A 25,732-nucleotide genomic window follows, 5' to 3' on the forward strand; every position below is an offset into this window, starting at 1 on the left:
CTGATTCCCCCCAAATATGTTACATGGCTAGTTTTACAACCACATGCTTTTTTTTTTATTTATTTTTTTTAGCCCGTCATCGTTTCCGTGCCCTTTGCCAGCTTGAAATGTGCTTTATTATTGATGAAGGCATCTAGAAGTCTCGCTTTTTTTTTTTTTTTTTTTTTGATTCTTCACTTCCTCTGGTAATCCACATCCTAAAATGTAATACGCATCATCCTTTGTCCTTTTAAGGTGACTGACTGGGTGGAATCTTAAGCGAAACGACCTCCCTTTCCTCCCCCCCCCCCCGCCCTCCTTTTTTTTGTTGTTGTTGCATCACATGCACTCTTGCCGTCTGTTACTGAGATTGGACTCCTCCAGAACCCCCCACCCCCCCGCTCGCACCTCCCCCCCTCCCCCTCCCCTTTCCACATGGCATTGGCTCATTTAGCTCCGCCCACGACATGCCTGACCAATGCAGCGCAGACGCCACTCCCATCACCACCTCCTTCCTTCCTCTCCTTTCCCTTTAGCCTCTTCCTCGCCACCCCTCCCCCTCCCCCTCCCCCTCCCCCTCCCCCGCCCCCTCCTCCCAGACAGACCCTGCCCTTTCCTTTCCTTTGCTTTCTGAGGCTGCTCTGTGCGCGTTCGGGACTATCGAAGGAGACCGCGGAGTCGCACAATGGCCGACTTTCTCTCAGCGTGCTTGCGATGCTGACGCCTCAGTCGCCCTCGTCCCTTCCTGCTCCTCCTGCTTCTCCTCCTCCTCCTCCTCCTCCTGCTGCTGGGATTTCATGTGAGTACCCCCCCCCCCCCCCAAACATACATGCACACGACACGCGTGGCCTCCTTTTGTTGTTCTGCACTTCCACCCCGGATAACTGCGGATGAATAATGAATGCGTTGTGGGGATGTGACGGATCTTCTTTTTCCGTGAGGGAAACATCCGGGGTTTTTAGGGTTGCAAGCGTGGTGACTGGATCTCGTGTAGCAGGTGTGCCCCCCCCCCCCTCTCTTTTGCTGCAGTGTGTCCAGTGTGTGGGGTACATGTGAGTCAGCTTGTTTGCTTATGTCACTGCTGTGCGTGTGTGTGCGCGTGTGCGCGTGTGCGCGCTATTGCGCTGCAGCAGCAGCAGCAGCCAGTAATAATGTTCCCTGCCGATGATTTCTTATCGACCAGCAGGTCTTTGTGTAAAGAGCAAGACCTCGGGCGTCATTGGCGGTCACGGGAGGGGGGGGGGGGGGGGGGGGTTGCTTGTCGACGACGCCTGAGGGCAGATCGTCGTCGTCGTCGTCGTCGTCATCAGCAGCATCAGCAAGAGGTTCGCTGTCTTGAGTCCATCCTTTTTGGGGGGGCTGCGGAGGCGAGGGTGGCTTGTCGCGAGGCAGATGTGGGCCGGTCGCAATCGTGTCAGGGCGCTTTCCGGGGGGGAGCCGAGGACACTTTTTGTGCAATAACTCATGAAAGTCGATGGAATGTATGGAAGTGTGTGAAGAGCGTTTTTTTTTTGTTTGTTTTTTTGCAAGCTGCGTCAGCCGTTTAACTGGTGAATGTCTCATCTTGGTTTTGGTGTCCCCAAAATAGAGCAACATTTCATCGGGATTGCATGGTGCGCTAGTGGTTTGCTCATCTGCCTCACAGTTGTGAGGTTCTGGGTTCTTCCCTGTTTCCAAAACATACGTATTAGGTTGAAGGTTTATTTAAGCCTCCTGTCAGGTTGGTTTCTCAGGAACAGCAAGAATGTTTCTGGGTCAATTTGACCCAAACTATATTTAATGATAAGAACACATCCCAATAAACATGAGCAACTTTCGTTGCAAATATTTCAAATAAACCATTCTTTAAAAAAACAACAACATGAAAACCTACTATTTGTAGTTCTTTAACTTTCAAATGGGTCAGTTTGACCTGTGCTATATGTTTAAATGTCCTAAAAGCACCCCAAAAAAAATTAATGATAGCTCATGATTAACAGTTTTCAATGCAAATATGTCAAAGTGAAACATTTGAATTGTCAGTTGATTTAAAATAATAATAATAATAATTTCATTGCGAAAACTACAAATTTCAAAATGGGTCAAGTTGACCCAGCGTATATTTATAATAAAGCATTCCGATAAACATTTTCAATTTAATTGAAAATGTGTTTAAATGGGCCATTTTAATTGAGAGGTTTTGTAGCAATTTTTTTAAAACTAATTTGTAGTTTTTAAATGTTAAAATCATGGGTCAATTTGACCCAGGCTATGTTCAAAAGCATCACAATAAACATTTAACATTTGAAAATGTCGAACATGGTGAACAATTTTAATTGTCTGCCAATAAGACGTTTAATTGCTATATATATATATAGATATATATATATTAGGGGTGTGCCAAAAAAGTCGATTAAATGTCCCAAAATCGATTTTATTTAAATTATTTTATACTGTCTTGCCTTTGTCTGTGTGTGCCTTTTTATTTGGAGCGCTGTTCATGTTGCACGCAATTTGGCCACTAAGGGGCAGTGTGGTTCCACGCGGTCTAATACACTGTTAAGTTGTAGCCACATTAGAGAGAAGGAGGAAAAAGTCACAATCAAGTTATTCCAATAAAAGTTTGTTTTTTTTGCTGTGTGGAGCCGTTCTTTTGAATGATAAAAGTGCCGCGAGTAGATTACTAATTAGCATTAGCGAGTCAGACTGGAGTAGAATATTCCGATTCCTTGAACATCTATAAATTCAAGCAAAAATCATTGTCAATCAAATCATTTTGAATCAAAAATCGCTCCTTATCAAAAATCTATTCTGAATCGAATCGCATACCCAAAAATCGGAATTGAATCGAATCGTGAGACATTCAAAGATTCCCACATATATATATATAATATACTTTTTCACTCTTGAAATGGGTCAATTTGACCCAGAATCTTGAACTGTTTTCATCACACATAGGTCGGAATTAACCATTTCTTATAGTCTGTTGATAATATGTCCAAATGAATCGTTATATTCTGTCAGTGTTCTTTAACTTGAAAGTGGCTCATTTGGAAGATGCATTATGTTCATTATTTAAGAATCTAAATTGTCCACACGTGAATGCGAGAATTCATGGTTGTTTGTTTGTGTCCTGTAATTAATTGATTGGCGACCAATCCAGGGCGTGCCCCGCCTCTCGTTCAAAGCCAGCTGGGATATGCTCCGGCTCACCCGCAACCCTGGTGGGGACAAGCGGTATGGCAAATGGATGAATGGCGGTTCGGATCTGTCAAACAACAACACAAATACCGCATCAGTAGCAGGACACAAGTTGAGAGGTTCTTTGTTTGAATCCAAGGCAGCCCTCCGGTTGCTTGCGGGGGTTTTTCTGAAGACAGTACGGACTCCTCCCACATTCTCGAAACTGAATTTGAGAACACTCCAAAAAAATTCTCCATCGTTATTGCGAATGATTATTTTTTCTCTTTATGCCCTCGTGATTGGCCGGGCAAGCAGCCGCCTGAAGTCAGCTGGTACGAGGAACTGCCGTTATTAGCGTTTCACGGATGCCTGTTGGGATCTGCTGCGGTTGCGATCGTGCCTTTTTTTTTTGTCATTCTTGTGGTTGCCTCAAATTGATTACTACGATTTTGGCTCCTCTTCTGAAACATGCCCCGCCAGAACTAACATTCCTACTCAAGTGTCAAAACGAAACACGTGGAAAGATGCAGCACATTTCAAACCACACGTTTTAACGCGCTTCCTAATCGTCGTGCGAGCTTGACAGGGTGATTTGACGCCGTCTGCCGCCTTTCTTTGTTGTTGTCTCAGCGACGGTGATAAAAGTGCTGACTCGTCACGTGTTCGTCAGGGTTAGACAAACGTGTGCAAAGCGAGATGAAAACGAGGCGCTCGCGCTTCTGGTCGGCAACTTTGCGACGCGAGTCACGTTGGCGGACTTTGTCCTCAATCCCGATTTGTCAAATTTTGATGAAATTAAGTTTGACAGAAGAGCAATCGTACTACCAATTGTGTATTCTGTCAACACTTGTGTGTTGTTTTAACCCTAAACATGACGCGGCACATTTGCCTCAGTATCTCTGAGAAGGGAAGTGAAAAAGCTAAACGACTTCAATATGCTGTGAGAGCTAACGTAAGATACACACGTGACGGGAGAATGGCCCGTCAAATTAAAGTATAGTTATATCTGTCTGTGCAAGACTACCCCCTGGTGGCCAAGGTGCACACACTTGCATAACTGTTACAAGTTTGACATTCAATTGAAATAAAACTGTATGTTTTTATGAAGTGCAATACTGTGGAGTGCTGCTGGAGTGCTCTTAAAAAAAAAAAAAAAATAAACACCTTACAACCATTTTTGTTGGTGTTTTTTTGGCTCGCTGGAACGGATTACTGGCATTTCCATTCAGTTAAATGAGGAAAACTGACTTGAGTTGTGAGTGCGTCGTGCTAATCCTAAAATGCAGCCAAAGCTCAGCAAGGCTAGGAAAGTAGTAATAAATGATGTCATGGCATTGCCTCGAAAGCCCCCGCAGTCAGCATCCAGCCGGATGACTCTGATGTGACCTTTCACGCTGCTCAGGCGGTCGTGTTAGCATGATGCTATCTGGGGATTGCTTTGATAAGATGTGGTGTATTTATTAGCATTAGCATTATAGTCCGAAATTCTTTTTTTTTTTTTTTTTTGTCCACTCCCTATAATTCAGAATGAAAACGGATCCTTGTTGATATGCGAAGAACAAGTTTTAAGCATCTACTGCTTGGAGGTGTGGAAATTCAGTTGGTTGGAAATGTGGAGGTGATGTGGCAAAGTGTAGCCGGAGCTTGTTATTGGGAGGAGCAAAGCATTGTGGGATGAGTCATCGCTGGATGACCACATCAAGTGTGTGTGTTGACCCCAAAAACACACACATGGATTTTCTTGGCATGTTTCAGGCTCGTTTGGTGGTTCGGCCTTGTTGCTCATTTCTGGTTCATTACTGCAAGTTTGACGGAAATTATTTTTTTCAAAGGTGCAAAGGCTTTCGTGGTGGTACAAATGTCACAGTCTCTATTTTTTTTTTGCTACAATATGCGGTCTAATTATTTAAATAAAGATGAAATAGGAATACTGAAACTGTAATAACGTGACTGTTATGTTACAGAACTCACCAGAAATAGAAAAAATACACAATAACTATTTATTTACATTGTAAATGTGTTTCAACACCCAAAAATTGCAATCATCAAATATATTGAAAACTTGTTCTAGTAATGGAATAACAAATAATTTTTTTTTTTTTTTTTTTTTTTACTGTATATCACATTTTGGGGCCGATCACAATGTTATTCTTCGCGCAATGTAATTATATACCGTTATTGCATTAAAAAGAATATTCAGTATAATACCCGCCAATTGAAGTTGGCTTGAAAAACGTTGTAATCCGTGTGAAACGGTGCGTCACATTTTTTTGTACCAGCTGCAGATGAAAGAAACCAGCGGCCGAGCTTGTTTCTTATCCCAGCAGGGAAAGCGAGAAGAAGAACAAAATTCTTGGGCTGACCCTTTCAATTGTGGAAAAACGACTGATGCTGACCCACCTGACTTGAAACCCTAATCCTGGTTTGAAGCTGTCATTTGAAACCTCAACCTCAATTTTGGCTTAAAACAAGAATGACAAATCTCTTCATTTGGATCTCTAACCTCGCCCTGACTTCAAACACACATTTGAAACTTTAGCGCCGGCCTCCAGCCTTGAAAGCCAAAAACAAACTTGAAACCAGAACTTGAAACCAGAACTTGAAACCAGAACTTGAAACCAGAACTTGAAACCAGAACTTGAAACCAGAATTTGAAACCAGAACTTGAAACCAGAACTTGAAACCAGAACTTGAAACCAGAATTTGAAACCAGAACTTGAAACCAGAACATGAAACCAGAACTTGAAACCCGAACTTGAAACCAGAACTTGAAACCAGAACTTGAAACCAGAACTTGAAACCAGAACTTGAAACCAGAATTTGAAACCCAGAACTTGAAACCAGAACTCAGACTTCAGACCCAGACCTCAAAACCTTCATTGGAAAACCTAACCTGGACTTGAAAACCTTCATTGGAAAACCTAACCTGGACTTGAAAACCTTCATTTGAAAACCTACCTCTGGCTTGAAACCCGAAATTTAAAATGCTAACACCGGCTTCAAAGCTTACTTTGGGTTTCAAACCCTGATTTGAAACCCCAACACACATTTCAAATGCTAACTGAGACTAAGACTCTAATTTGAAACCTAAACGTCGTCATTGAACCTTCATTTGAACTAAAAACACTGACCCAGGCTTCTAATGTTAATTTTAAACTTCCAACCTTGATACCTTTAATCTCGGCCTCTAACCCAGACTTGTGACCCGAACCTAGACTTTATAGCCTAATTTGCTAAATGGTCAATTGACCGCTTTTTATATCGTGCTTTATCTCCACCATCTGGTGCCCAAAGCCTCAAATTTGTAACCTCACCTTTGACTTCAAACACTCATTTGAATCCCTGACCCGGGCACGAACCTTGGCAACGACAAGCTCGCCACCCGTGCAGTCGCTGCCATCCAAAGTAGGACGACTTACCCTTGTCGGAAGTGTTTAGCCGTCATTTGAGCGCGTGTCGCGAACGCACCGCTGAGTGTTTTGCGTCGTACGACGAGGCACTTAATAAAGGCCTTGACGTGCTCGCAGACGTCCGCTTAAGAAGAAGCCTCGGCGACGAGATTAGCTCATCAAAGCCTTCTCGATTGGGAAGAGGATGAATGGGAGAGGCTGGAGTGCGGAGGGAGCGGTCGCCGATGGTCGTCTGTCACTTGTAAATCGCTTCTCGTAATGCTGGCGGATCAGGTTAGAGGTGCAGCGCGTGTTGGCGTCGTCTCGGCGGGTTGTTTTAATCTACATGGCAGACGGGGACGTGACCCCCCCTTGACCCCCCCCCCCCCCCACGTAGGGTTAAGCGCTATAAGGTGAGAGTGTCAACTGCATGAGCTCACTTGATGCATTAGTGCACAAACGGGAATAAAAATGGAAATAATAAATGATCAAGATAGCCAATAAAATTTGTATCAGGCCAATAAACAATTTGGCATCGAGTATAGTAAGTCCTCCTGTTCAGTAGATGGCGCTGCAATGCGGCGGTTTCGCACATTGGTGGAGTCAAACTTGGCTTAATTCACATTATTTTCAAACCCTAACTGAGTACTGAAAACATGGCTTCAAGTGTAAAATCCCTGCCACAGTTTGGCTTTAGCTGCTAGCTAGCTAGCTAGCTAGCTAGCTATCTAACTCCCTAGCAGGTAAACGAGCACCATATGAGCTAGCTAGGGAGCTAGTTAGCTCAAAAACCTCAATTGAAACGCTGGCTCTCCTGATTTTTCTCATTTTTAACCTCTTGAAACCCTAACCTTGCCTTCAAACCCTAATTTGAAATTGTAGCCCTTTTTGAAACCAAAAACAAAGGCTTGAAACCATCATTTGAAAGCTTATCTTAGTTTAGCTTCGTTCAAACACAAACCCTGACTGAGTACTGAAAACATGGCTTCAAGTGTAAAATCCCTGCCACAGTTTGGCTTTAGCTGCTAGCTAGCTAGCTAGCTAGCTATCTAACTCCCTAGCAGGTAAACGAGCACCATATGAGCTAGCTAGGGAGCTAGTTAGCTCAAAAACCTCAATTGAAACGCTGGCTCTCCTGATTTTTCCCATTTTTCTCATTTTTAACCTCTTGAAACCCTAACCTTGCCTTCAAACCCTAATTTGAAATTGTAGCCCTTTTTGAAACCAAAAACAAAGGCTTGAAACCATCATTTGAAAGCTTATCTTAGTTTAGCTTCGTTCAATCACAAACCCTGACTGAGTACTGAAAACATGGCTTCAAGTGTAAAATCCCTGCCACAGTTTGGCTTTAGCTGCTAGCTAGCTAGCTAGCTAGCTATCTAACTCCCTAGCAGGTAAACGAGCACCATATGAGCTAGCTAGGGAGCTAGTTAGCTCAAAAACCTCAATTGAAACGCTGGCTCTCCTGATTTTTCCCATTTTTCTCATTTTTAACCTCTTGAAACCCTAACCTTGGCTTCAAACCCTAATTTGAAATTGTAGCCCTTTTTGAAACCATCATTTGAAAGCTTATCTTAGTTTAGCTTCGTTCAAACACAAATTTTCAACTCTAACTTGGGCTTTATACACAAACCTCGGCCTCATAACCCAGAATTGATTCACAAATTTGCAAGCCTATCCCAATTGATTAAAACCCTAACCCATGCTTGAACCTCCAAATATAAAACCTATGACTTAGCATTAGCTTGTTCAGGTACACCTAATGAAGATAGCCACAAAACTCTTCTTTTTTTTTTGTTGCGAGTCACATCGTAATTATTATTTTTTCCGTGGAGGGCCGTTGTGACTGTGAACCCAAATAAATGTATTATCAGCACACGTTACTACATACTGTGTACACAATTTGATGGATGATTAAAAAAAAAAAATGCTTTCAATATATCAACGCTATCGAAAGGGAATGACAATTTGCAATTTTCATATTTTAGCAAGAACAATGAAGTCGACATGATTTGCCTTTGCGAACTGCATAAATATGAGGTGGCGGTCCTAATCGGGGTCCCCGGACCTTGAGTTTGACACCTGCAATTCACAACATTAAAGACCCTTTAAGTGTCTTTTGCTGCACGGATGGCAGCTCGCCGTGTGCTATTTTTAACACTTCAACACGCAGACGACCTCTCACAGTTGAGCTCTTCTTTTTATTATTATTTTTTTTTAACGCTCACGTCGCATCTCATGCCTGAACGACGGCATCCTTTAAAAGGCAGCGGACTGAATCCAAAAGAATATTCACAGCAGATGACGACTGCAAAAAACTGAGAGGGAATTTGTTGAAGGAAGCTTCGCTCGAGCGGGAGGAATCGAGTCGAGCCGGCTGTTGAGACGAGGGGGGGTGTGGGGGGGGGGGGGGGGGTACTGAGATTCATGACGTCACGGCACTGCTGTAAATGAAAGTTCATGTGAATGGAACGTGGTGGGGGGAGGGAAGGGGGAGGTGTAGAATGAAGCGAGGCGGAAAAATATGCAGGAGGTTCGACGAGTGCGTTGGAGAGAAGAACCAAAAGACGAAAGGAGACGAGGAGTTGTTGGAGCCAAGCTGGAATGTTGTTTGTGCTCGTTTCTGCGGAGGGGGGCCAGCTGCATGCAGCAACTCAGATAGACAGACGGACGGAGGGACGGACGGACGGAGGGAGGGACGGACAGGCAGGTGGCGCTGTCTTGAGCTCAGCCGGCTGGCCATCAAGGAGAAGGAAGTTCTCGCAGGAATTGTGGGAGGGGCATCGTCAAAACCGCATTTCAAAGACGGACGGACTTTCACAATCCGCTGCGGTCAGGAGTGCAGAACGCGGGTCCGAGGTCCGCACGCCGGTTTTTATTGACTGCCGTTAGGTTAGCGCTTGAATTTGAACTCACTAAACAAGTGTAAAGGGTGTCAAGACAAGGTTGGAGCTTGAAATTTGGCTTTCACGCAAGAGTGAGGGTGTCAGCGGAAAGTAAAGGTTTCAAACCTTATTTAGGTTTTGAAATTAGGGGTCATGTTTTAAGCAATGGGTTGAATGTTAGTATTAGGGTTTGAAGTTGAGTTTGAATTATTGTTGAATATGCGCCACCATTTTGAGTCAGGCATGACAGTAGCAACACGCTCCGGATGATTTGTTTGCTTTTCAAAATGTGTGCTGTTTTTTTTGTTTATTTGCGTTGCTGACAGCGCGTGCGGTCTTCATGTCAGCTTTTGTTTTCATGACTATCGACAGATGTGCGCCACGTCATCGGTACATAATCTCCACTTGACCCACTGACACGCAACACGGCATCCGCAAACGCATCAGTGACTCGCTGTGGTCGCAAACGTTCGACAACGTTATCGCCAACGTTCAATTAGACTAGCAAAAAAAAAAGGTCAGGTTCGGGTTTGCCATTCTTCTTTTGTTTAACGTTAGCTTTGGCTCAACAAAGGTTGGGAAACGAGCGCTTATGATTCTTTACTGTAAACGTTAAAAAAAGGTCTTTATTTTACATTTAAAAAAATACTTATGTTAAGTGAAGTCGACAGTCTTTCCTTTTTTTTTTTTTTTTTATAGTGTATATATTTTATAAAAAAAAAAGTATTTTAACTTGCATGAACTATTCTTAAATGCAACTGTTGTAACTCATGAAGGAACTTGGAAGCCCATTGTAGTTACTTTTAAAATCAATTAATAGAGTAGCTGCGTTACTTTTAAAATCAAATATTGAGAGAAGTAACAGTTACTTTTAAAATCAAGTTATCAGTAAAGTAATGAAATAGTTTTTTTAATCAAGTCACAGTTACTTTAAAAATCAAGTAATAAGGAAAGTAATGAAATTACTTTAAAAATCAAGTAATAAGGAAAGTAATGATATTACTTTAAAAATCAAGTAATAAGGAAAGTAATGATATTACTTTAAAAATCAAGTAATCAGTAAAGTAATGAAATTACTTTAAAAATCAAGTAATAAGGAAAGTAATGATATTACTTTAAAAATCAAGTAATCAGTAAAGTAATGAAATTACTTTAAAAATCAAGTAATAAGGAAAGTAATGAAATTACTTTAAAAAATTAAGAAATCAGTAAATTGTCATTTACTTTTAAAATTAAGTCATCTGCAAAGTAGTGAAGTTACTTTTAAAATCAAGTAATCGGTCAAGTAATGAGGTTACTTTTAAAATCAAGTAATCGGTCAAGTAATGAGGTTACTTTTAAAATCAAAGAATCAGGAAAGTAATGAAGTTACTTTTACAATCAAGTAATAAGGAAAGTAATGATATTACTTTAAAAATCAAGTAATCAGTAAAGTAATGAAATTACTTTAAAAATCAAGTAATCAGGAAAGTAATGAAATTACTTAAAAAAATCAAGAAATCAGTAAATTGTCATTTACTTTTAAAATCAAGTAATCGGTCAAGTAATGAGGTTAATTTTAAAATCAAGTCATCGGTAAAGTAATGAGGTTACTTTTAAAATCAAAGAATCAGGAAAGTAATGAAGTTACTTTTACAATCAAGTAATTAGGAAAGTAATGAAGTTACTTTTACAATCAAGTAATCGGTAATGAAATCACTTGAAATGAGCCACAAGCAATCAACAAACTAACTTCTTCCTTTTTCAAGGTAACCGTGACAACACTGCCACTATTCTTTTCCACACAGCTGGATTTCCATTTCCATGAAAGCTGATTTAGTCGTTGCCTGCAGGCTCTCATCACAAGTGTGCATATTACTTGCAAAGCACTAACTTCTTAAAGATGTTGTACTAACGAAGCCAAACAGCCCGCGGCTACGCGGGCGACACAATGGCGGAAGAAGGCGAAGAAGAAGCGACCCATCTTCTCGCCAGCTCATACTTGAGCGAGGCTCTCAAAAACGCTTCCAGCGCGGTGACTCATTTCCTCCGCGTGAGCCGGCAACGCCCTCCCGCCGGCCTCGCTTCCTCCCGCCGGCCTCGCTGACCGTTGTCATGCCGTTGCCGTCCGCGCAGGTTCCCCGTTGGCCTGAATGTCCGTGTCCATGGCCAAGCGCGAGAGCGGCGGCGCCAGCCCGGTGGTGAGGCAGATCGACAAGCAGTTCCTGGTGTGCAGCATCTGCCTGGACCGCTACCACAACCCCAAAGTGCTGCCCTGCCTGCACACCTTCTGTGAGAGGTACGCGCCCACGAGTCTGTCGACCGGGAGTGGACAACGCGACGCATTCATTATTTTGTCACTTTTGCTTTTGTTGCTTTGTCAAAAAAAAAGATTTACAATTTGCATTCGTTCAAGTATGTTTCCATTCATTGTGAAACTCGTTCATTGGGCAACCATTTTAGAGCATTTTTCCAAGAACAGGATATTGCGTCCAATGATGCATCAAATCTACCAAATGAAGGAAAAGACTCTCTTCCTTCACCAAGAAAAAATGTTTGATTCTGCCTTCATCCATTATTTACGATGGCCTATTAGGGCCACGTATAAATATATTTAGCACTTTGAGATTTCTTTACAAATGTAAAGTGCATTATAAATTAATTAATTAATCTTTATAAAAAAAAAAATAATAATTTTAATGTATTATTATTTATTATTATTAAAAAAAAATTCAGAGGGGGTTAATATTCCAAGAAAAAAACTTGCAAATTTGCCACTTTATAAAGTGGCAAATTTGCGCGAGAAAAATCCTGAAATTTACGACAAATGCACGTAGCGTAGCTATTAGTGCTGGGATGATCCACTTCTGTCACGATCCAATCCGGATCCCGATACCTTGGTGGCGATCCGATACGTATTGCGATACTTTTTTTAAGTTTTATTTTTGGCCATTTTGGGGCCGGGGTGGGGGGGGGGGCTATTGAAATATTAAAGTTATTAACCTTAAAATGTGTATTTCAAAAATCGTGCCAGGATGGCCTATTTTTTACTCAAACTCATTGTTTTTTAATCAGGAGAGTGATTGTCTTGTATTTATACATGGCCCTAATACACCGTCGAAATTATTTTAGAATCATCAGTAGAAATAAAATTAGGTTGCACAAAATGTAGCTGTTTTTAACAGTGGACTCACAAAATGGTGGCTTTGGTGCCATCTACTGGTGGTTGTGCATCAGTAAAGTTGTTTTGCGTGTTCCCCCCGCAGATGCCTGCAGAACTACATCCCTCCGCAGTCCCTGACGCTGTCGTGTCCGGTGTGCCGGCAGACGTCCATCCTGCCCGAGAAGGGCGTGGCCGCCCTTCAGAACAACTTTTTCATTACCAACCTGATGGAGGTTTTGCAGCGAGACCCCGAGTGCAGCCGACCCGAGGCCTGCAACGTCCTCGAGTCGGCCAGCGCCGCCACCGCCTGCCAGCCGCTTTCCTGCCCCAACCACGAGGGCAAGGTGAGCACACGCTGCAAAAAAATACAAATTCACACAAAGTACCACCTTAAAAAAATGCCTGCAATCATCTTCTCGGGTCAATTTGACCCAGGTGTTTAATAATAACAATAATATAAAAAAAAACATCCCAATAAAATTTATTAACCGCTTTTATTGCCAGTATTTGAAATGAACCATTTTAAACAAGTTTCATCATGAAATGCTACTACTTGTAGTTTGAAATGGGTCATTTTGACTCAGACTTTGTTTAATGCACCCTGATAATGAATTTTAGCACTTTATTAGCAGTTTTCAATGCAAATGTCAAAATGAACCAATTTAATTGTCTGTTGATGAAAAGTTGTGAAATACTACTAATTTGTCGTTCTTAAACATTCAAATGGGTCAGTTTGACCCGGGCTATGTTTAAAGTCCCAAAAGCATTCTGACAAACAGTCGTAACCGTTTAAATTGCACATATGTTAAACTTAACCATTTCTTAGTCAACTGATGTGAAGTTTCATTGCTAAAAGATATTTGTTGGGTCAATTTGACCCGGTATATGCGCAATGTTCAAACATGTCGAAATGAACCATTTTTTTAAATTGTCTGATGGTGCCAAGAGTTGATAGCGAAAAGCTAACATTTGTTCTATAACTTTATTTTTTTTTGTTTGTTAAGTGGGTCATTTTGACCCACAGCATAACAAGAGTGTTAAATTCAGTGCAGGACAGGCTCACAGTCTACATGGCGGAAACATAACGGACTCTCTGCAGTCCATGACATGAAAATACAAAAGCTGTAATAATTTAGTTGAAAAGTTGAATACAAATTATATGTAAATGTTTAAAAGTTAACAATTTTCCCCCAAAACCATTGCACCGCCGGCAGGTGATGGAGTTCTACTGCGAGTCGTGTGAGACGGCCATGTGCCTGGAGTGCACCGAAGGCGAGCACAGGGAACATGTGACGGTGCCTCTGAGGGACGTTCTCGAACAACACAAGTCGGCGCTCAAGAACCAGCTGGACACCGTACGCAACAGGTCAGCAATGTCATTTCAAATTGGCCTTTTCACATTGATTTGACTTCGACAGGATTTTTTTTCAATTTGTGTTTCCGTGGAAAATTACATTGATTTTAAATTAAGTCCTCCTCGGCAGTAGTTGGCGCTATACTGCGGCAGTTTGACACGTCAGCGACTCATCATTTGCATCACAAAGAAAGGTTTTGTTCACAATGTTTTGTCTTTGTGTAAAAGGTGATTTTTATATATCAAAAGTATTAGCGATATGTGTACTGGCGATCAGTGAGTAGTCAAAGAGTGAATACTCGCACTGCTGTCAGTCTAATAGTAATAGACATAATACAAAAATCAAAGATGTGTAATAATTAGGCTATCCTGTCAGCATGTTGATATGTCGGAGAGGTGGCTGGATTATTTTGGCAGAGGTGGCAAATCTAGGTCCAGCTGCTAGCGAGCTAGCTCCATTGGTGCTCGTTTACCTGCTAGGCAGCTAGCTAGTTAGCTAGTATTAGGGGCTAAAGCCTAAAGTAGAAACCCTGCCACTGTTTGGCTTTAGCCCCAGGTGCTAGCGAGCTAGCTCCATTGGTGCTTGTTTACCTGCTAGGGAGCTAGCTAGTTAGCTAGTATTAGGGGCTAAAGTCTAAAGTAGAAACCCTGCCACAGTTTGGCTTTAGCCCCAGGTGCTAGCTAGCTAGCTCCATTAGTGCTCGTTTACCTGCTAGGGAGCTAGCTAGCTTGGCTTTAGCACCTAATGCTTGCTAGCTAGCTTTAGGTGCTAAAGCCAAACCGTGGCAGGGTTTTAACTTTCTGGACCTGGATTTGCCACCACTGTATTTCGGCAAAGGAGAAGTGCTCCCTAACATAGATTTAGACACATTTTTGAACAATATTTGAAAGAAATATAATGATGGAATCATGGAAAATAAAATACATTATACATACATGCATTCATTCTAGATTTGTCATTTGTTTTTAATGGATTCTTTTTTTAATGCTAGTAATTCTAATAATGACAATATTTGTCATTTTATTACTACAAAATAAAATTCCTAAAATCATTCATTACAAATGAAAAGACCAGACATTTCAAATATGAAATAACAATAGATATTATTATGATTATTAATAATAATATCATGCTTTTTTTCCTTCTTTCCATTTTTCTAATTATTTGAAAAGGCATCGAGAAGCTCAGGCACTGTTACAGAGAGGCATTTATTGTATCATTGTAATGTCTTATTTGTTATCGCGTTATCTTTATCGTTTCCGACATTCCGGTACGACAGCAATGGCGAATGTGGTTTGTTTGCGCTGCAGACTTCCTCAGCTGACGGCGGCCATCGAGCTGGTGAACGAGATCTCCAAGCAGCTGACGGAGCGCAAGCAGGGCGCCGTGACGGAGATCAACGCCACCTTCGACGAGCTGGAGAAAGCCTTGCGCCAGCGCAAGAGCGCCCTCATCGCCGAGGTGGACAACATCTGCAGCACCAAGCAGAAGGTCACGCAAAGTAATCAGTAGACTAACAGTTACTTTTAAAACAAAGTAATCATTATATAAATTTGTTTTAAAATCAAGTAATCTGTCATTTAAGTTACTTTTAAAATCAGGTCATCTGTAAATGAAGTTACTTTTAAAACCAAGTAATCAATAAAGTAGCTAAGTTACTTTTAAAATCAAGTAATCTGTAAATTAAATAGTTACTTTTAAAACCAGATAATCAATAAAGTAACTAAGACAGTTTTAAAATCAAGTAATTTATTTAAAGTAAGAGTCACTTTTAAAATTAAGTAATCAGTAGACTAACAGTTACTTTTAAAACAAAGTAATCATTATATAAATTAGTTTTAAAATCAAGTAATCTGTAATTTAAGTTACTTTTAAAATCAGGTCATCTATAAATTAAGTTACTTTTAAAACCAAGTAATCAATAAAGTAGCTAAGTTACTTTTAAAATCAAGTAATCTGTAAATTAAATAGTTACTTTTAAAACCAGATAATCAATAAAGTAACTAAGCCAGTTTTAAAATCAAGTAATCATTAAAGTAAGAGTCACTTTTAAAATTAAGTAATTGGTAGATAACAGTTACTTTTAAAACTAAGTAATCTCTTCTATAAAGTAGTTAAGTTACTTTTAAAATCAAGTAATCTGTAAATTAAATAGTTACTTTTAAAACCTGATAATCAATAAAGTAACTAAGCCAGTTTTAAAATCAAGTAATTTATTTAAAGTAAGAGTCACTTTTAAAATTAAGTAATCAGTAGACTAACAGTTACTTTTAAAACAAAGTAATCATTATATAAATTTGTTTTAAAATCAAGTAACCTGTCATTTAAGTTACTTTTAAAATCAGGTCATCTGTAAATGAAGTTACTTTTAAAACCAAGTAATCAATAAAGTAGCTAAGTTACTTTTAAAATCAAGTAATCTGTAAATTAAATAGTTACTTTTAAAATCAAGTAATCTGTAAATTAAATAGTTACTTTTAAAACCAGATAATCAATAAAGTAACTAAGCCAGTTTTAAAATCAAGTAATTTATTTAAAGTAAGAGTCACTTTTAAAATTAAGTAATCAGTAGACTAACAGTTACTTTTAAAACAAAGTAATCATTATTAAATTAGTTTTAAAATCAAGTAATCTGTAATTTAAATTACTTTTAAAATCAGGTCATCTGTAAATTAAGTTACTTTTAAAACCAAGTAATCAATAAAGTAGCTAAGTTACTTTTAAAATCAAGTAATCTGTAAATTAAATAGTTACTTTTAAAACCAGATAATCAATAAAGTAACTAAGCCAGTTTTAAAATCAAGTAATTTATTTAAAGTAAGAGTCACTTTTAAAATTAAGTAATCAGTAGACTAACAGTTACTTTTAAAACAAAGTAATCATTATATAAATTTGTTTTAAAATCAAGTAATCTGTCATTTAAGTTACTTTTAAAATCAGGTCATCTGTAAATGAAGTTACTTTTAAAACCAAGTAATCAATAAAGTAGCTAAGTTACTTTTAAAATCAAGTAATCTGTAAATTAAATAGTTACTTTTAAAACCAGATAATCAATAAAGTAACTAAGCCAGTTTTAAAATCAAGTAATCATTAAAGTAAGAGTCACTTTTAAAATTAAGTAATTGGTAGATTAACAGTTACTTTTAAAACTAAGTAATCTCTTCTATAAAGTAGTTAAGTTACTTTTAAAACCAAGCAATCAGTAAAGTAACAGTTAATTTGAAATAATCTGTAAATTAAGTTACATTTAAAACCAAGTAATCAATAAAGTAGTTCAGTTAGTTTTAAAATCAAGCAATCTGTAAATTAAGTTACTTTTAAAACCAAGTAACTAATTGTTTTGATTTTAACAGACGGAAATCATTCTTGGCAATTCATGAGTTAAGGTTCTCAATAGGGTTGAGATCAAGGGAAGATGGTTGCCACCCCCTGAGTTGTCCCCCCCGCCCCCTCCCTGACGTCACGTGTCTTGCGTTCAGGTGCTCCAAGCCCAGCTGACGTCGTTGCTGCAGGGCAAAGAGAACATCCAGAGCAGCTGCGACTTCACCGAGCAGGCCCTGAGCCACGGCAGCGCCACCGAAGTCCTCCTGGTCCAGAAGCAGATGGGCGAGCGGGTCAGCGCCCTGGCCCGACACACCTTCCCCGAGTACCCGCACGAAAACGGCCACCTGGAGTGCCAGGTGGAGACGGACGGCCTGCGGCGCTCCATCCAGAACTTGGGCGTCCTCATCACCACGGGCGCCGTGGGCCACACCAGCGTGGCCACCGGCGAGGGCCTGCGCCACGCGCTGGTGGGCCAGCACACCACCGTCACCGTCACCACCAAGGACAAAGACGGCGAGCTGGTCAAGACGGGCAACGCCGCCCTGACGGCGCGCATCGTGTCGGCGGAGGGGGTCGCGGCCGAGGCCGAGGTGGCCGACAACAAGAACGGCACCTACGAGGTGGGCTACGCGGTCCGGGCCGAGGGCGAGTTCGCCTTCTCGCTGCTGCTGTACGAGCAGCCCGTCCGAGGAAGCCCCTTCCGCCTGCGCGCCGTCAAGCCCTCCGACGTGCTGCAGTCGCCCGACGACGTCAAGAGGCGGGTCAAGTCGCCCAGCGGCGGGGGCGGCCACGTGCGCCAGAAGGCCGTCAGGAGGCCCTCCAGTATGTACAGCACCACCAAGAAGAAGGAAAACCCCATCGAGGACGAGCTCATCTACAGAGTCGGTGAGGCCGACAAGTATTGTCAGCAATGATTGGGAACATCAATTAGGGTAGACGCCGATTATCGGTGCCGATATTTGGACATTTTGACGTATATCGCTGTTGGCCTTTTTTCCAAATCTGACGGACGATAAAAAAAAAATATCTAAAACCATTTTCATCTTAGGGAACAATTTATTTAAATTTTCTGTTTACTTCTTAAGAGATTCTGATGACCCTGGGAACCTTCTGAACCTTTTGTTTTTGTTTAATATTTAAAAAAAATTAATTTAATTTTAAGATTATAGGATTTTTTAAATTTTGAATAAAAAGACCTATGGTATTTACTTCTTTAAGTTCCCATGTAACTTTTTAAGACGTACTGATAACTTTGTTGATAACCCTGAACATTTTTTTGGGGGAAATTTAAAATAAAGAGAATATTTTTTTTTTAAACAACATACATTTTTAAAAGTCTGAATTTTTTTCAATAAGCATTCATCTTTTAAGACATGACAACAAAGTAATTTCTATTTATAAAATTTTTGACGCCAATAACCCCCCCCTTTTTTTTTTAAATTTTATTTATTTTTAACTGTAAATGAATATCAGCTTCAAATATCGGCCTCCTTGACGATACTATAACACAATTTAGCAATAACAAATGTGATTAAAATATATATGTATATATATATATATATATATACATTTGTGGGTACTGGTGAGTAGATGTCATTTACAATGAAAAAAATGGCCTCGAGTCCGCAAGTTTTTTTCATGCACCAATTGCTCTAAATTTGAAAACAAAAAGGTGCGGTTCCTGCACCAACGTCCAACATGAAACACAAATGCCAACTAGTGGCACAAAACTTCATGAATTACTTACTATAAAATTACTGTGTCAAAAACCAAAAATTTGGATATTCTAAAAATAATTACCGTAAGTACAGTAAGCCAACGTATACTATGCGAGATCCGTCAACAAAATTTGTCTGAATGGCGCAGAGAAGAATGTTTCTTCGTTTGAGTGGGATGCTGTGGGCTTCCATTCTCACGTCCCTTACATTTTTGTCAAAAAATTTTTTGGTAGTCAATTTCATAACAATTATAATGAATAACAATAATGCGCGTTGGTGCCAATTGATGGATATATATATTTTTTTCGTTTACCAGGAACGAGAGGACGTGACAAAGGAGAATTCACAAACCTTCAAGGCATCTCCACCTCCAGCAACGGTCGCATTGTGGTGGCCGACAGCAACAACCAGTGCATACAGGTCTCGCGCACGCACGCACGCACGCACGCACGCACGCACGCACGCACGCACGCACTCAAAGAAGCACAACAACATGATTGGTGACAAATACTTTTGACATGCAAACAAACCAACAAATACACACAACCAGGCACAAACACAAATTCCAAAAACACAAAGTCACACGTCAAGAAAACATGCGAGTTGTGACCCGGTTGTTCCTGATTCAGGTGTTCTCCAACGACGGCCAGTTCAAGATGAGGTTTGGGGTCAGAGGTCGCTCCCCGGGGCAGCTGCAGCGCCCCACGGGGGTGACGGTGGACATGAACGGCGACATCATCGTGGCCGACTACGACAACAGATGGATTAGCATCTTCTCCTCGGACGGGAAGTTCAAGGTAACCCGAGACGCTCAACCCATAACATGGAAAAGCTAAAAATACACAAAGGAATACATAGAAACCCTTCCCAAAAAGTTTGCAATTCCTTGTAGATGCCACAAGATGGCCCCAAAGCAAAAATTTAATTTTTAGATGTTTTTTTTTTTTTTTTATCCCACGCAATGTTATTATTATGAATATATCATCGTAACGTGATGACCAAAACGTTTCCATGTCAGAACAAAATCGGAGCGGGTCGTCTGATGGGTCCAAAAGGTGTGGCCGTGGACAAGAACGGCCACATCATCACCGTGGACAACAAGGCCTGCTGCGTCTTCATTTTCCAGGCCAACGGAAAGCTGGTCACCAAGTTTGGAGCCAAGGGAACGTCTGACAGACATTTTGCAGGTAGTGCTAGCATTGTTGTTAGCATTGTTGTGTAAATTACTGAGACAAACGTCTTCATGTTACCAGAGTAAAGTTTTTTGGGGTGGGGTGCAATTTTACAAGATGCAAATCCAGGTCCAGAAAGTAAAAACCCTGCCAGAGTTTGGCTTTAGCCCCTGGTTCTATCTAGCTAGCTCCCTAGCTAGCTCCCATTGTGCTCGTTTACCTGCTAGCATCAATGGGTAAAGCCAAACTGTGGCAGGGTTTTTACTTTCTGGGGGCAGTGGAATTTACATTCCTTCCCTCCGGGCTAACCTTAAACCCTAAAACTAATCCTATAAATCTAACCCTAATCCTAACCGAGTCGATGGCAAGGTTTCATTTCAGAGGGGGCAAATCCAGGTCCAAAAAGTAAAAACCATGCCACAGTTTGACTTTAGCCCCAGGTGCTAGCTAGCAAGGTCCCTAGCTAGCTAGCACCTAGGGCTCATTTACCTGCTAGGGAACTAGGCTAGCTAGCTAGCACCTAGGGCTCATTTACCTGCTAGGGAACTAGGCTAGCGAGCTAGCACCTAGGGCTCATTTACCTGCTAGGGAACTAGGCTAGCGAGCTAGCACCTAGGGCTCATTTACCTGCTAGGGAACTAGGCTAGCGAGCTAGCTAGCACCTGGGTCTAAAGCCAAACTGTGGCAGGGTTTTTATTTACTTTCTGGACCCGGATTTGCCACCTCTGAAAGACGACAGATTGATTGTCTCATCAAAAGTTGTCTCTTTTTCTAGCTCACACGCTAACTAACGATCTTGCTAGCTAGCAAGCTAGCTATCTGTCAAGAATTTTTGCTAACATGCATCATGTTTTCTTTCCTTGTAGACAAAAGTGGTGCAAATGTTGCACTGGAACAGAAATTGAGTAAATCAGGCCCAGTGTTCAGTACGTACATTCACTTCGCATCCTCATTTATTTAACTTTTGTTTTGTTTTGTCTTTTTGTCATCAAGGCAATAAGAGTTCATCCATTGTCCTATTTCCTTGTTGCGTTTTGCCGCAGGTCCTCATTTTGTGGCGGTCAATAACAAGAATGAAATTGTCGTGACGGACTTTCACAACCATTCTGTGAAGGTAAATGCATTTATTTTTAGTTCGGCGCGTGCGTCGTCGTTGCTCACCCCGTTTGCTCCTCTTCAGGTGTACAACGCGGACGGCGAGTTCCTGTTCAAGTTCGGCTCGCACGGCGAAGGCAACGGTCAGTTCAACGCTCCCACCGGCGTGGCCGTCGACTCCAATGGGAACATCATCGTCGCCGACTGGGGCAACAGTCGCATCCAGGTTGAACAAATAATACATCCATAAATATAAAAAACACCGATAGACAGCAGAGCTCGTCCTGGAGTTAACAACTTCCGATTTACGAATTTTCGCAGATACAAAAAAAAAAAAAGCTGAGTGATATCTATAAAAGCTGTGTTTTGCGTGGAAGTTAAAATTGAAGTGCGCGCTACATCGTACATTACGGTACAGTATTGTAATGTGGTGCTGTCTTCAGCTTGGAAGTCTGATTGAGTCTGACTCGGCGATCGCCATCTTGACTCGTCATACGCGCCGATCACGTTCATGTGTGCTTCAGGGGCAATCGAAAAACATAGTTTCGACATCCAACACGTAATGCATTCCGCTTTAGCCTCACATGAACTCAACTCTCCTCCACCGTCTGTGTACAGTAAGCATATTTATTTTGGTTTTTATTGCATTGTACTGTGTAAAAATGTAATGTACTGTAAGGAAAAGTGGTTCGGATAATGGATGATGTAATTTAATGTTATGTTTTTTTATTTAATTTATGTACTGTATAGAAAGTATAAATAAGGTATTTTGTTTAATTAGTTTTCGTTTTAAAAAATGTTTAACATATTTTTATTATTTTATTTAAAAAAAATTTTTTTGATCAAATTTAATTTTGAAACAAAATTTAATGGGATTCGATTTACAAACAACCTCTCGGAACTCATTGCGTTCGTAAGTTGAGGACTACCTGTATATTACTAACTACCGGGAATAAAACTGTTCTTTCTCTTTCACCCCAAAATAGCTAATATTACATCATCTTACTACAAGAAGTACTAATCTTCATTCTTTGTTTTTGACTGGATTATACTGCCTCCCAGTGGCCAAGATGGTCACACCAGGAGTGGATTGTAGTATTAAATATTTTTTTTTTACATTCCATTGAATTGCTATATTTTGGGAAATATATAAAATTATAATATAGGGGGAAAAACTGTACTGAAAGAAAATTAATTAATTAATTTCCCATATATATATATATATATATATATATATATATATATATATATATAATTTTTTAAAATTCATTTTAATTTTAATTTTTTATTTTATTATTATTATTTTTTATTTTATTTATTTTTTTACCCACCTCTGAAAAATGTAATACAAATTTATTGAACTTATAATTTCAATACAATGTAAGTGTGCTTAACAAAATACTTTACTGGAAGCAAAAAAAACAACAACTTTCCCCTCTTACACCAACCACTGCTTGCCTTTCTTAATTGAATTGATTTTCGAACACCGTGTCGTCCTCCAACCCAGGTGTTCGACAGCTCGGGCTCCTTCCTGTCGTACATCAACACGACGGCGGACCCCCTGTACGGCCCGCAAGGCCTGGCCCTCACCTCGGACGGCCACGTGGCGGTGGCCGACTCGGGCAACCACTGCTTCAAGGTCTACCGCTACCTGCAGTAACGCGCCAACGCCACAAGTCCACACAGGGTGCAATAAAACCTTCGCTCTCACACATCAGTTATGACGCTCACAGTGTGTACCCCCAAATGTTTTTTTTGGTTCTGTTTTTTTTCCCCTCAAGTTTGGAGACGTAGCTTCCGCAAAGGAGCACGCAGAGGTCCAAAAGTTTGTGTGCGTGTACACGACACAAGAGAGTTTGATTCAAGTATTAAATGAGCCATATCTTTGTCCAAATGCATGCAATTTGATTACATCTATTAGCAAACATCGCAGTGCATCGTTGGTTCTGTTACATGCCAACTAGTATTGGGGTCACACTCAAAAGAAATGAAATAGTCAGCAAGATAATGAGGAAAAAGTCATGCGGTTACAAGAAAACAAGTCAAAATGTGGCAAGAAAGTGGAGTCATTCTATGAAGATCATGTTCAATTTTACAAGATATTCTGAAGTAAAAATCAGTAAGAAATGTCAATTCATTTGTAATATTGTTACAAAAAGGTTTTTTTTTTTTTTTGCATTTGTTTCCCATAATGAAATTTTGGATTTTACTTGAATAAACATATTATGAGGGAAAAAAACCCAGGTGATAATAGGGAAAATAGTCTTGATTAGCCTAAAGGGGGAAGCGGGGAGGGGGGGGGGGGGGTGTAATTAATATTCTGAAAATAAATTGTAATATTAAATGGAAAAACTGAAACGTCACAAAAATATAATTTAAAAAAAAAACTTTTTTTTGTGTGTAATTTTCCTCGCTGTAAAAAATGTGAAAAGGTTTTTACCCAAATGAAGACTGAATTGTAAGTGAAAAATGCACATAATTCATGTGACAATAGATTGAAATCACAATCCGAACAAAATAGTACTCATAATAGTGTGAAAATAAATTTGTAAAATGATGACTTTGTTTCTAGTAAAATTACAAATCATTTCTTGAAAATACATTTGTCAAATGGTTATTATTATTATTTTTTTAATTACAAATAATTTATTGTGCAATGACAAGATTGGAATTCCTAAATTTTGTCTTGGAAAATAAGTTTATTTTTTTGTAATATTACAAAACAAATTGTTATTATTATAGAGTAAATTAAAAATAAATTTAATATAAAAATGTGACATTCCAATTCTTTCTTGTAAACCTACTGCCCATTTTCTTTTGTAAAATTATGCGTTGTATCCCTTCAAAACATAAACAATATATTAAGTGTCAAATGTTTTCTTGTAATTGCGAAATGATGACTTTTATATTTAGCTTTCAATACTACGACTTTATGCTGACAAAAGCCCAAATTTGGCTCCAAATCTAAATAATGGTCAAAATATTTGGACATTGTTGAAATTCTTGAACTTGTTCCGATTGTTTTTTTCTTTTCAGTGTGCCTCTAAATCATCCTTTGTAGCTTTTCTCATCATTTTTTTTCCCCGCTGCTTCGCGTGTAACAAAGCAAGCGTGGAAACGCGACACACGCATCGATTTGCTGTATGTACTTAATGTATATAGCTGACTCAATGTATATTATTGTGCATATTAGACGGTGACGACGACAAGGACGCGGCGCTGAAGGCAGCTGTTTTCAAACGTGCTCTTTTCAAAAGTTGCTTGACGTAGATCAACCAGAAGAATATTTATTGCAATTTTAAGCAGCACAATAATGTTTCTTTGTTTGAAAATTTTTCATTTTATAGAATTTTAAAAAAATGTGGACAAACGGGAATGGAAAGCTAATTTATTTGATTTTATACACTAGCTCTGCTTTTACACTTTTTTTTTTTTTTTAAATGAATGTGCTTTTCCCCCCTCTTACATTGAATTGTTTTTTATATTATTGATAAGTTTGTGATCATGTGAAAAATGGTCAGCAAGTGACTTATCTAGTTCTTTATTTAATGAATACACAACAAACAAACAAATACATTCATTTGACAATTTAATTGATTTATTCGTTGACAAATTACTACATTCATTCTCTCAGTAAAAAATATTTCAATTTAAATGAAATACGTACATTACTATAACTTAATTTTTCTAAGATGATCCATGAATGAAATAAATATGATCTGGGATAATAATGGTGTATTTAAATTCTTAATGAACACAAACACAACCGTTTCAAGTGATATTTTATGTCATTTTATTTATTTGTTTCAATAAAAATGTGCTTTTTAAAGAAATAATTTAATCGACTTCATTTAAAAAGAAAAGTCCAAAATACACATTTAAACACACACATGCAGGGAATATCCAAGCATATATGTTAATATGTGAAATTGAATTTAATATCATTTTTTTCCCGTTCAGGATAAATGCCAGGCTACCAATAAATTCTCAATTTGAAAAAAAAAGGAAAGTATTTTTCATTGAGGTGCTTGTTAGAAAAGAACACACATCTCAGGAAACACAAGATCGACATCAAGTGGCAAATTAATTGTTATAATTCTGAAGGAACTTTTAAAAGCGTAAATTGAAAGTAATATTTTTTTTTTCTCCAGCTTGAGTGGACGTGCCATCTTCGTTGTGCCTCCTAGCTTTGGCTCCCTCTGCTGGTTATTGTGTTTCATTTACTTTTAAAAAATGCTCATTATTTGCAGCTGTGATCTAAATATGAAACATTTCATCATTGTGATATATGTGTCACACACACACACACACACACACACACACCACTACGACGATATATTATTATTATTTTTGAAGAAATATGCACTGGTAATAAAAGCACATAGTTACCTGAACACGATTTGTGCGTGTATTGTTTTTGTCTTTCTTTTTACATTCACTGTTGTCATTTTGACATTTTGACATCTGAGAGAGACTAAATTCAATCACAAATCAATCAAAAGTGACGTAAA

General features: G+C 39.5%; 1 protein-coding gene across 3 annotated transcripts; it reads left to right on the plus strand.

Annotated features, from left to right (window-relative positions):
* Window positions 1–569: 569 nt before the first annotated feature.
* Window positions 570–25,615, plus strand: LOC147171659 (tripartite motif-containing protein 3-like). 3 transcript variants are annotated; one of them, XM_086080819.1, is made up of 13 exons: window positions 570–778; window positions 11,531–11,693; window positions 12,661–12,901; window positions 13,772–13,923; window positions 15,223–15,403; window positions 17,392–18,121; window positions 19,271–19,374; window positions 19,584–19,751; window positions 19,973–20,141; window positions 20,993–21,052; window positions 21,170–21,240; window positions 21,307–21,447; window positions 22,729–25,615. In XM_086080819.1, the coding sequence occupies exons 2-13, from the start codon at window positions 11,548–11,550 to the stop codon at window positions 22,879–22,881; spliced, it is 2,316 nt and encodes a 771-aa protein (XP_085936945.1). In that variant the 5' UTR covers window positions 570–778; window positions 11,531–11,547; the 3' UTR covers window positions 22,882–25,615. The 3 variants fall into 3 exon arrangements, with proteins under 3 accessions (XP_085936945.1, XP_085936946.1, XP_085936947.1); XM_086080820.1 differs by lacking the exon at window positions 570–778 and adding an exon at window positions 831–976; XM_086080821.1 differs by lacking the exon at window positions 570–778 and adding an exon at window positions 1,251–1,304.
* The last annotated feature ends 117 nt before the right edge of the window (window positions 25,616–25,732 follow it).

Source organism: Leptonotus elevatus, chromosome 7 (assembly GCF_054856555.1).
Source record: "Leptonotus elevatus isolate MCC_2025b chromosome 7, RoL_Lele_1.0, whole genome shotgun sequence".
NCBI lineage: Eukaryota > Metazoa > Chordata > Actinopteri > Syngnathiformes > Syngnathidae > Leptonotus > Leptonotus elevatus.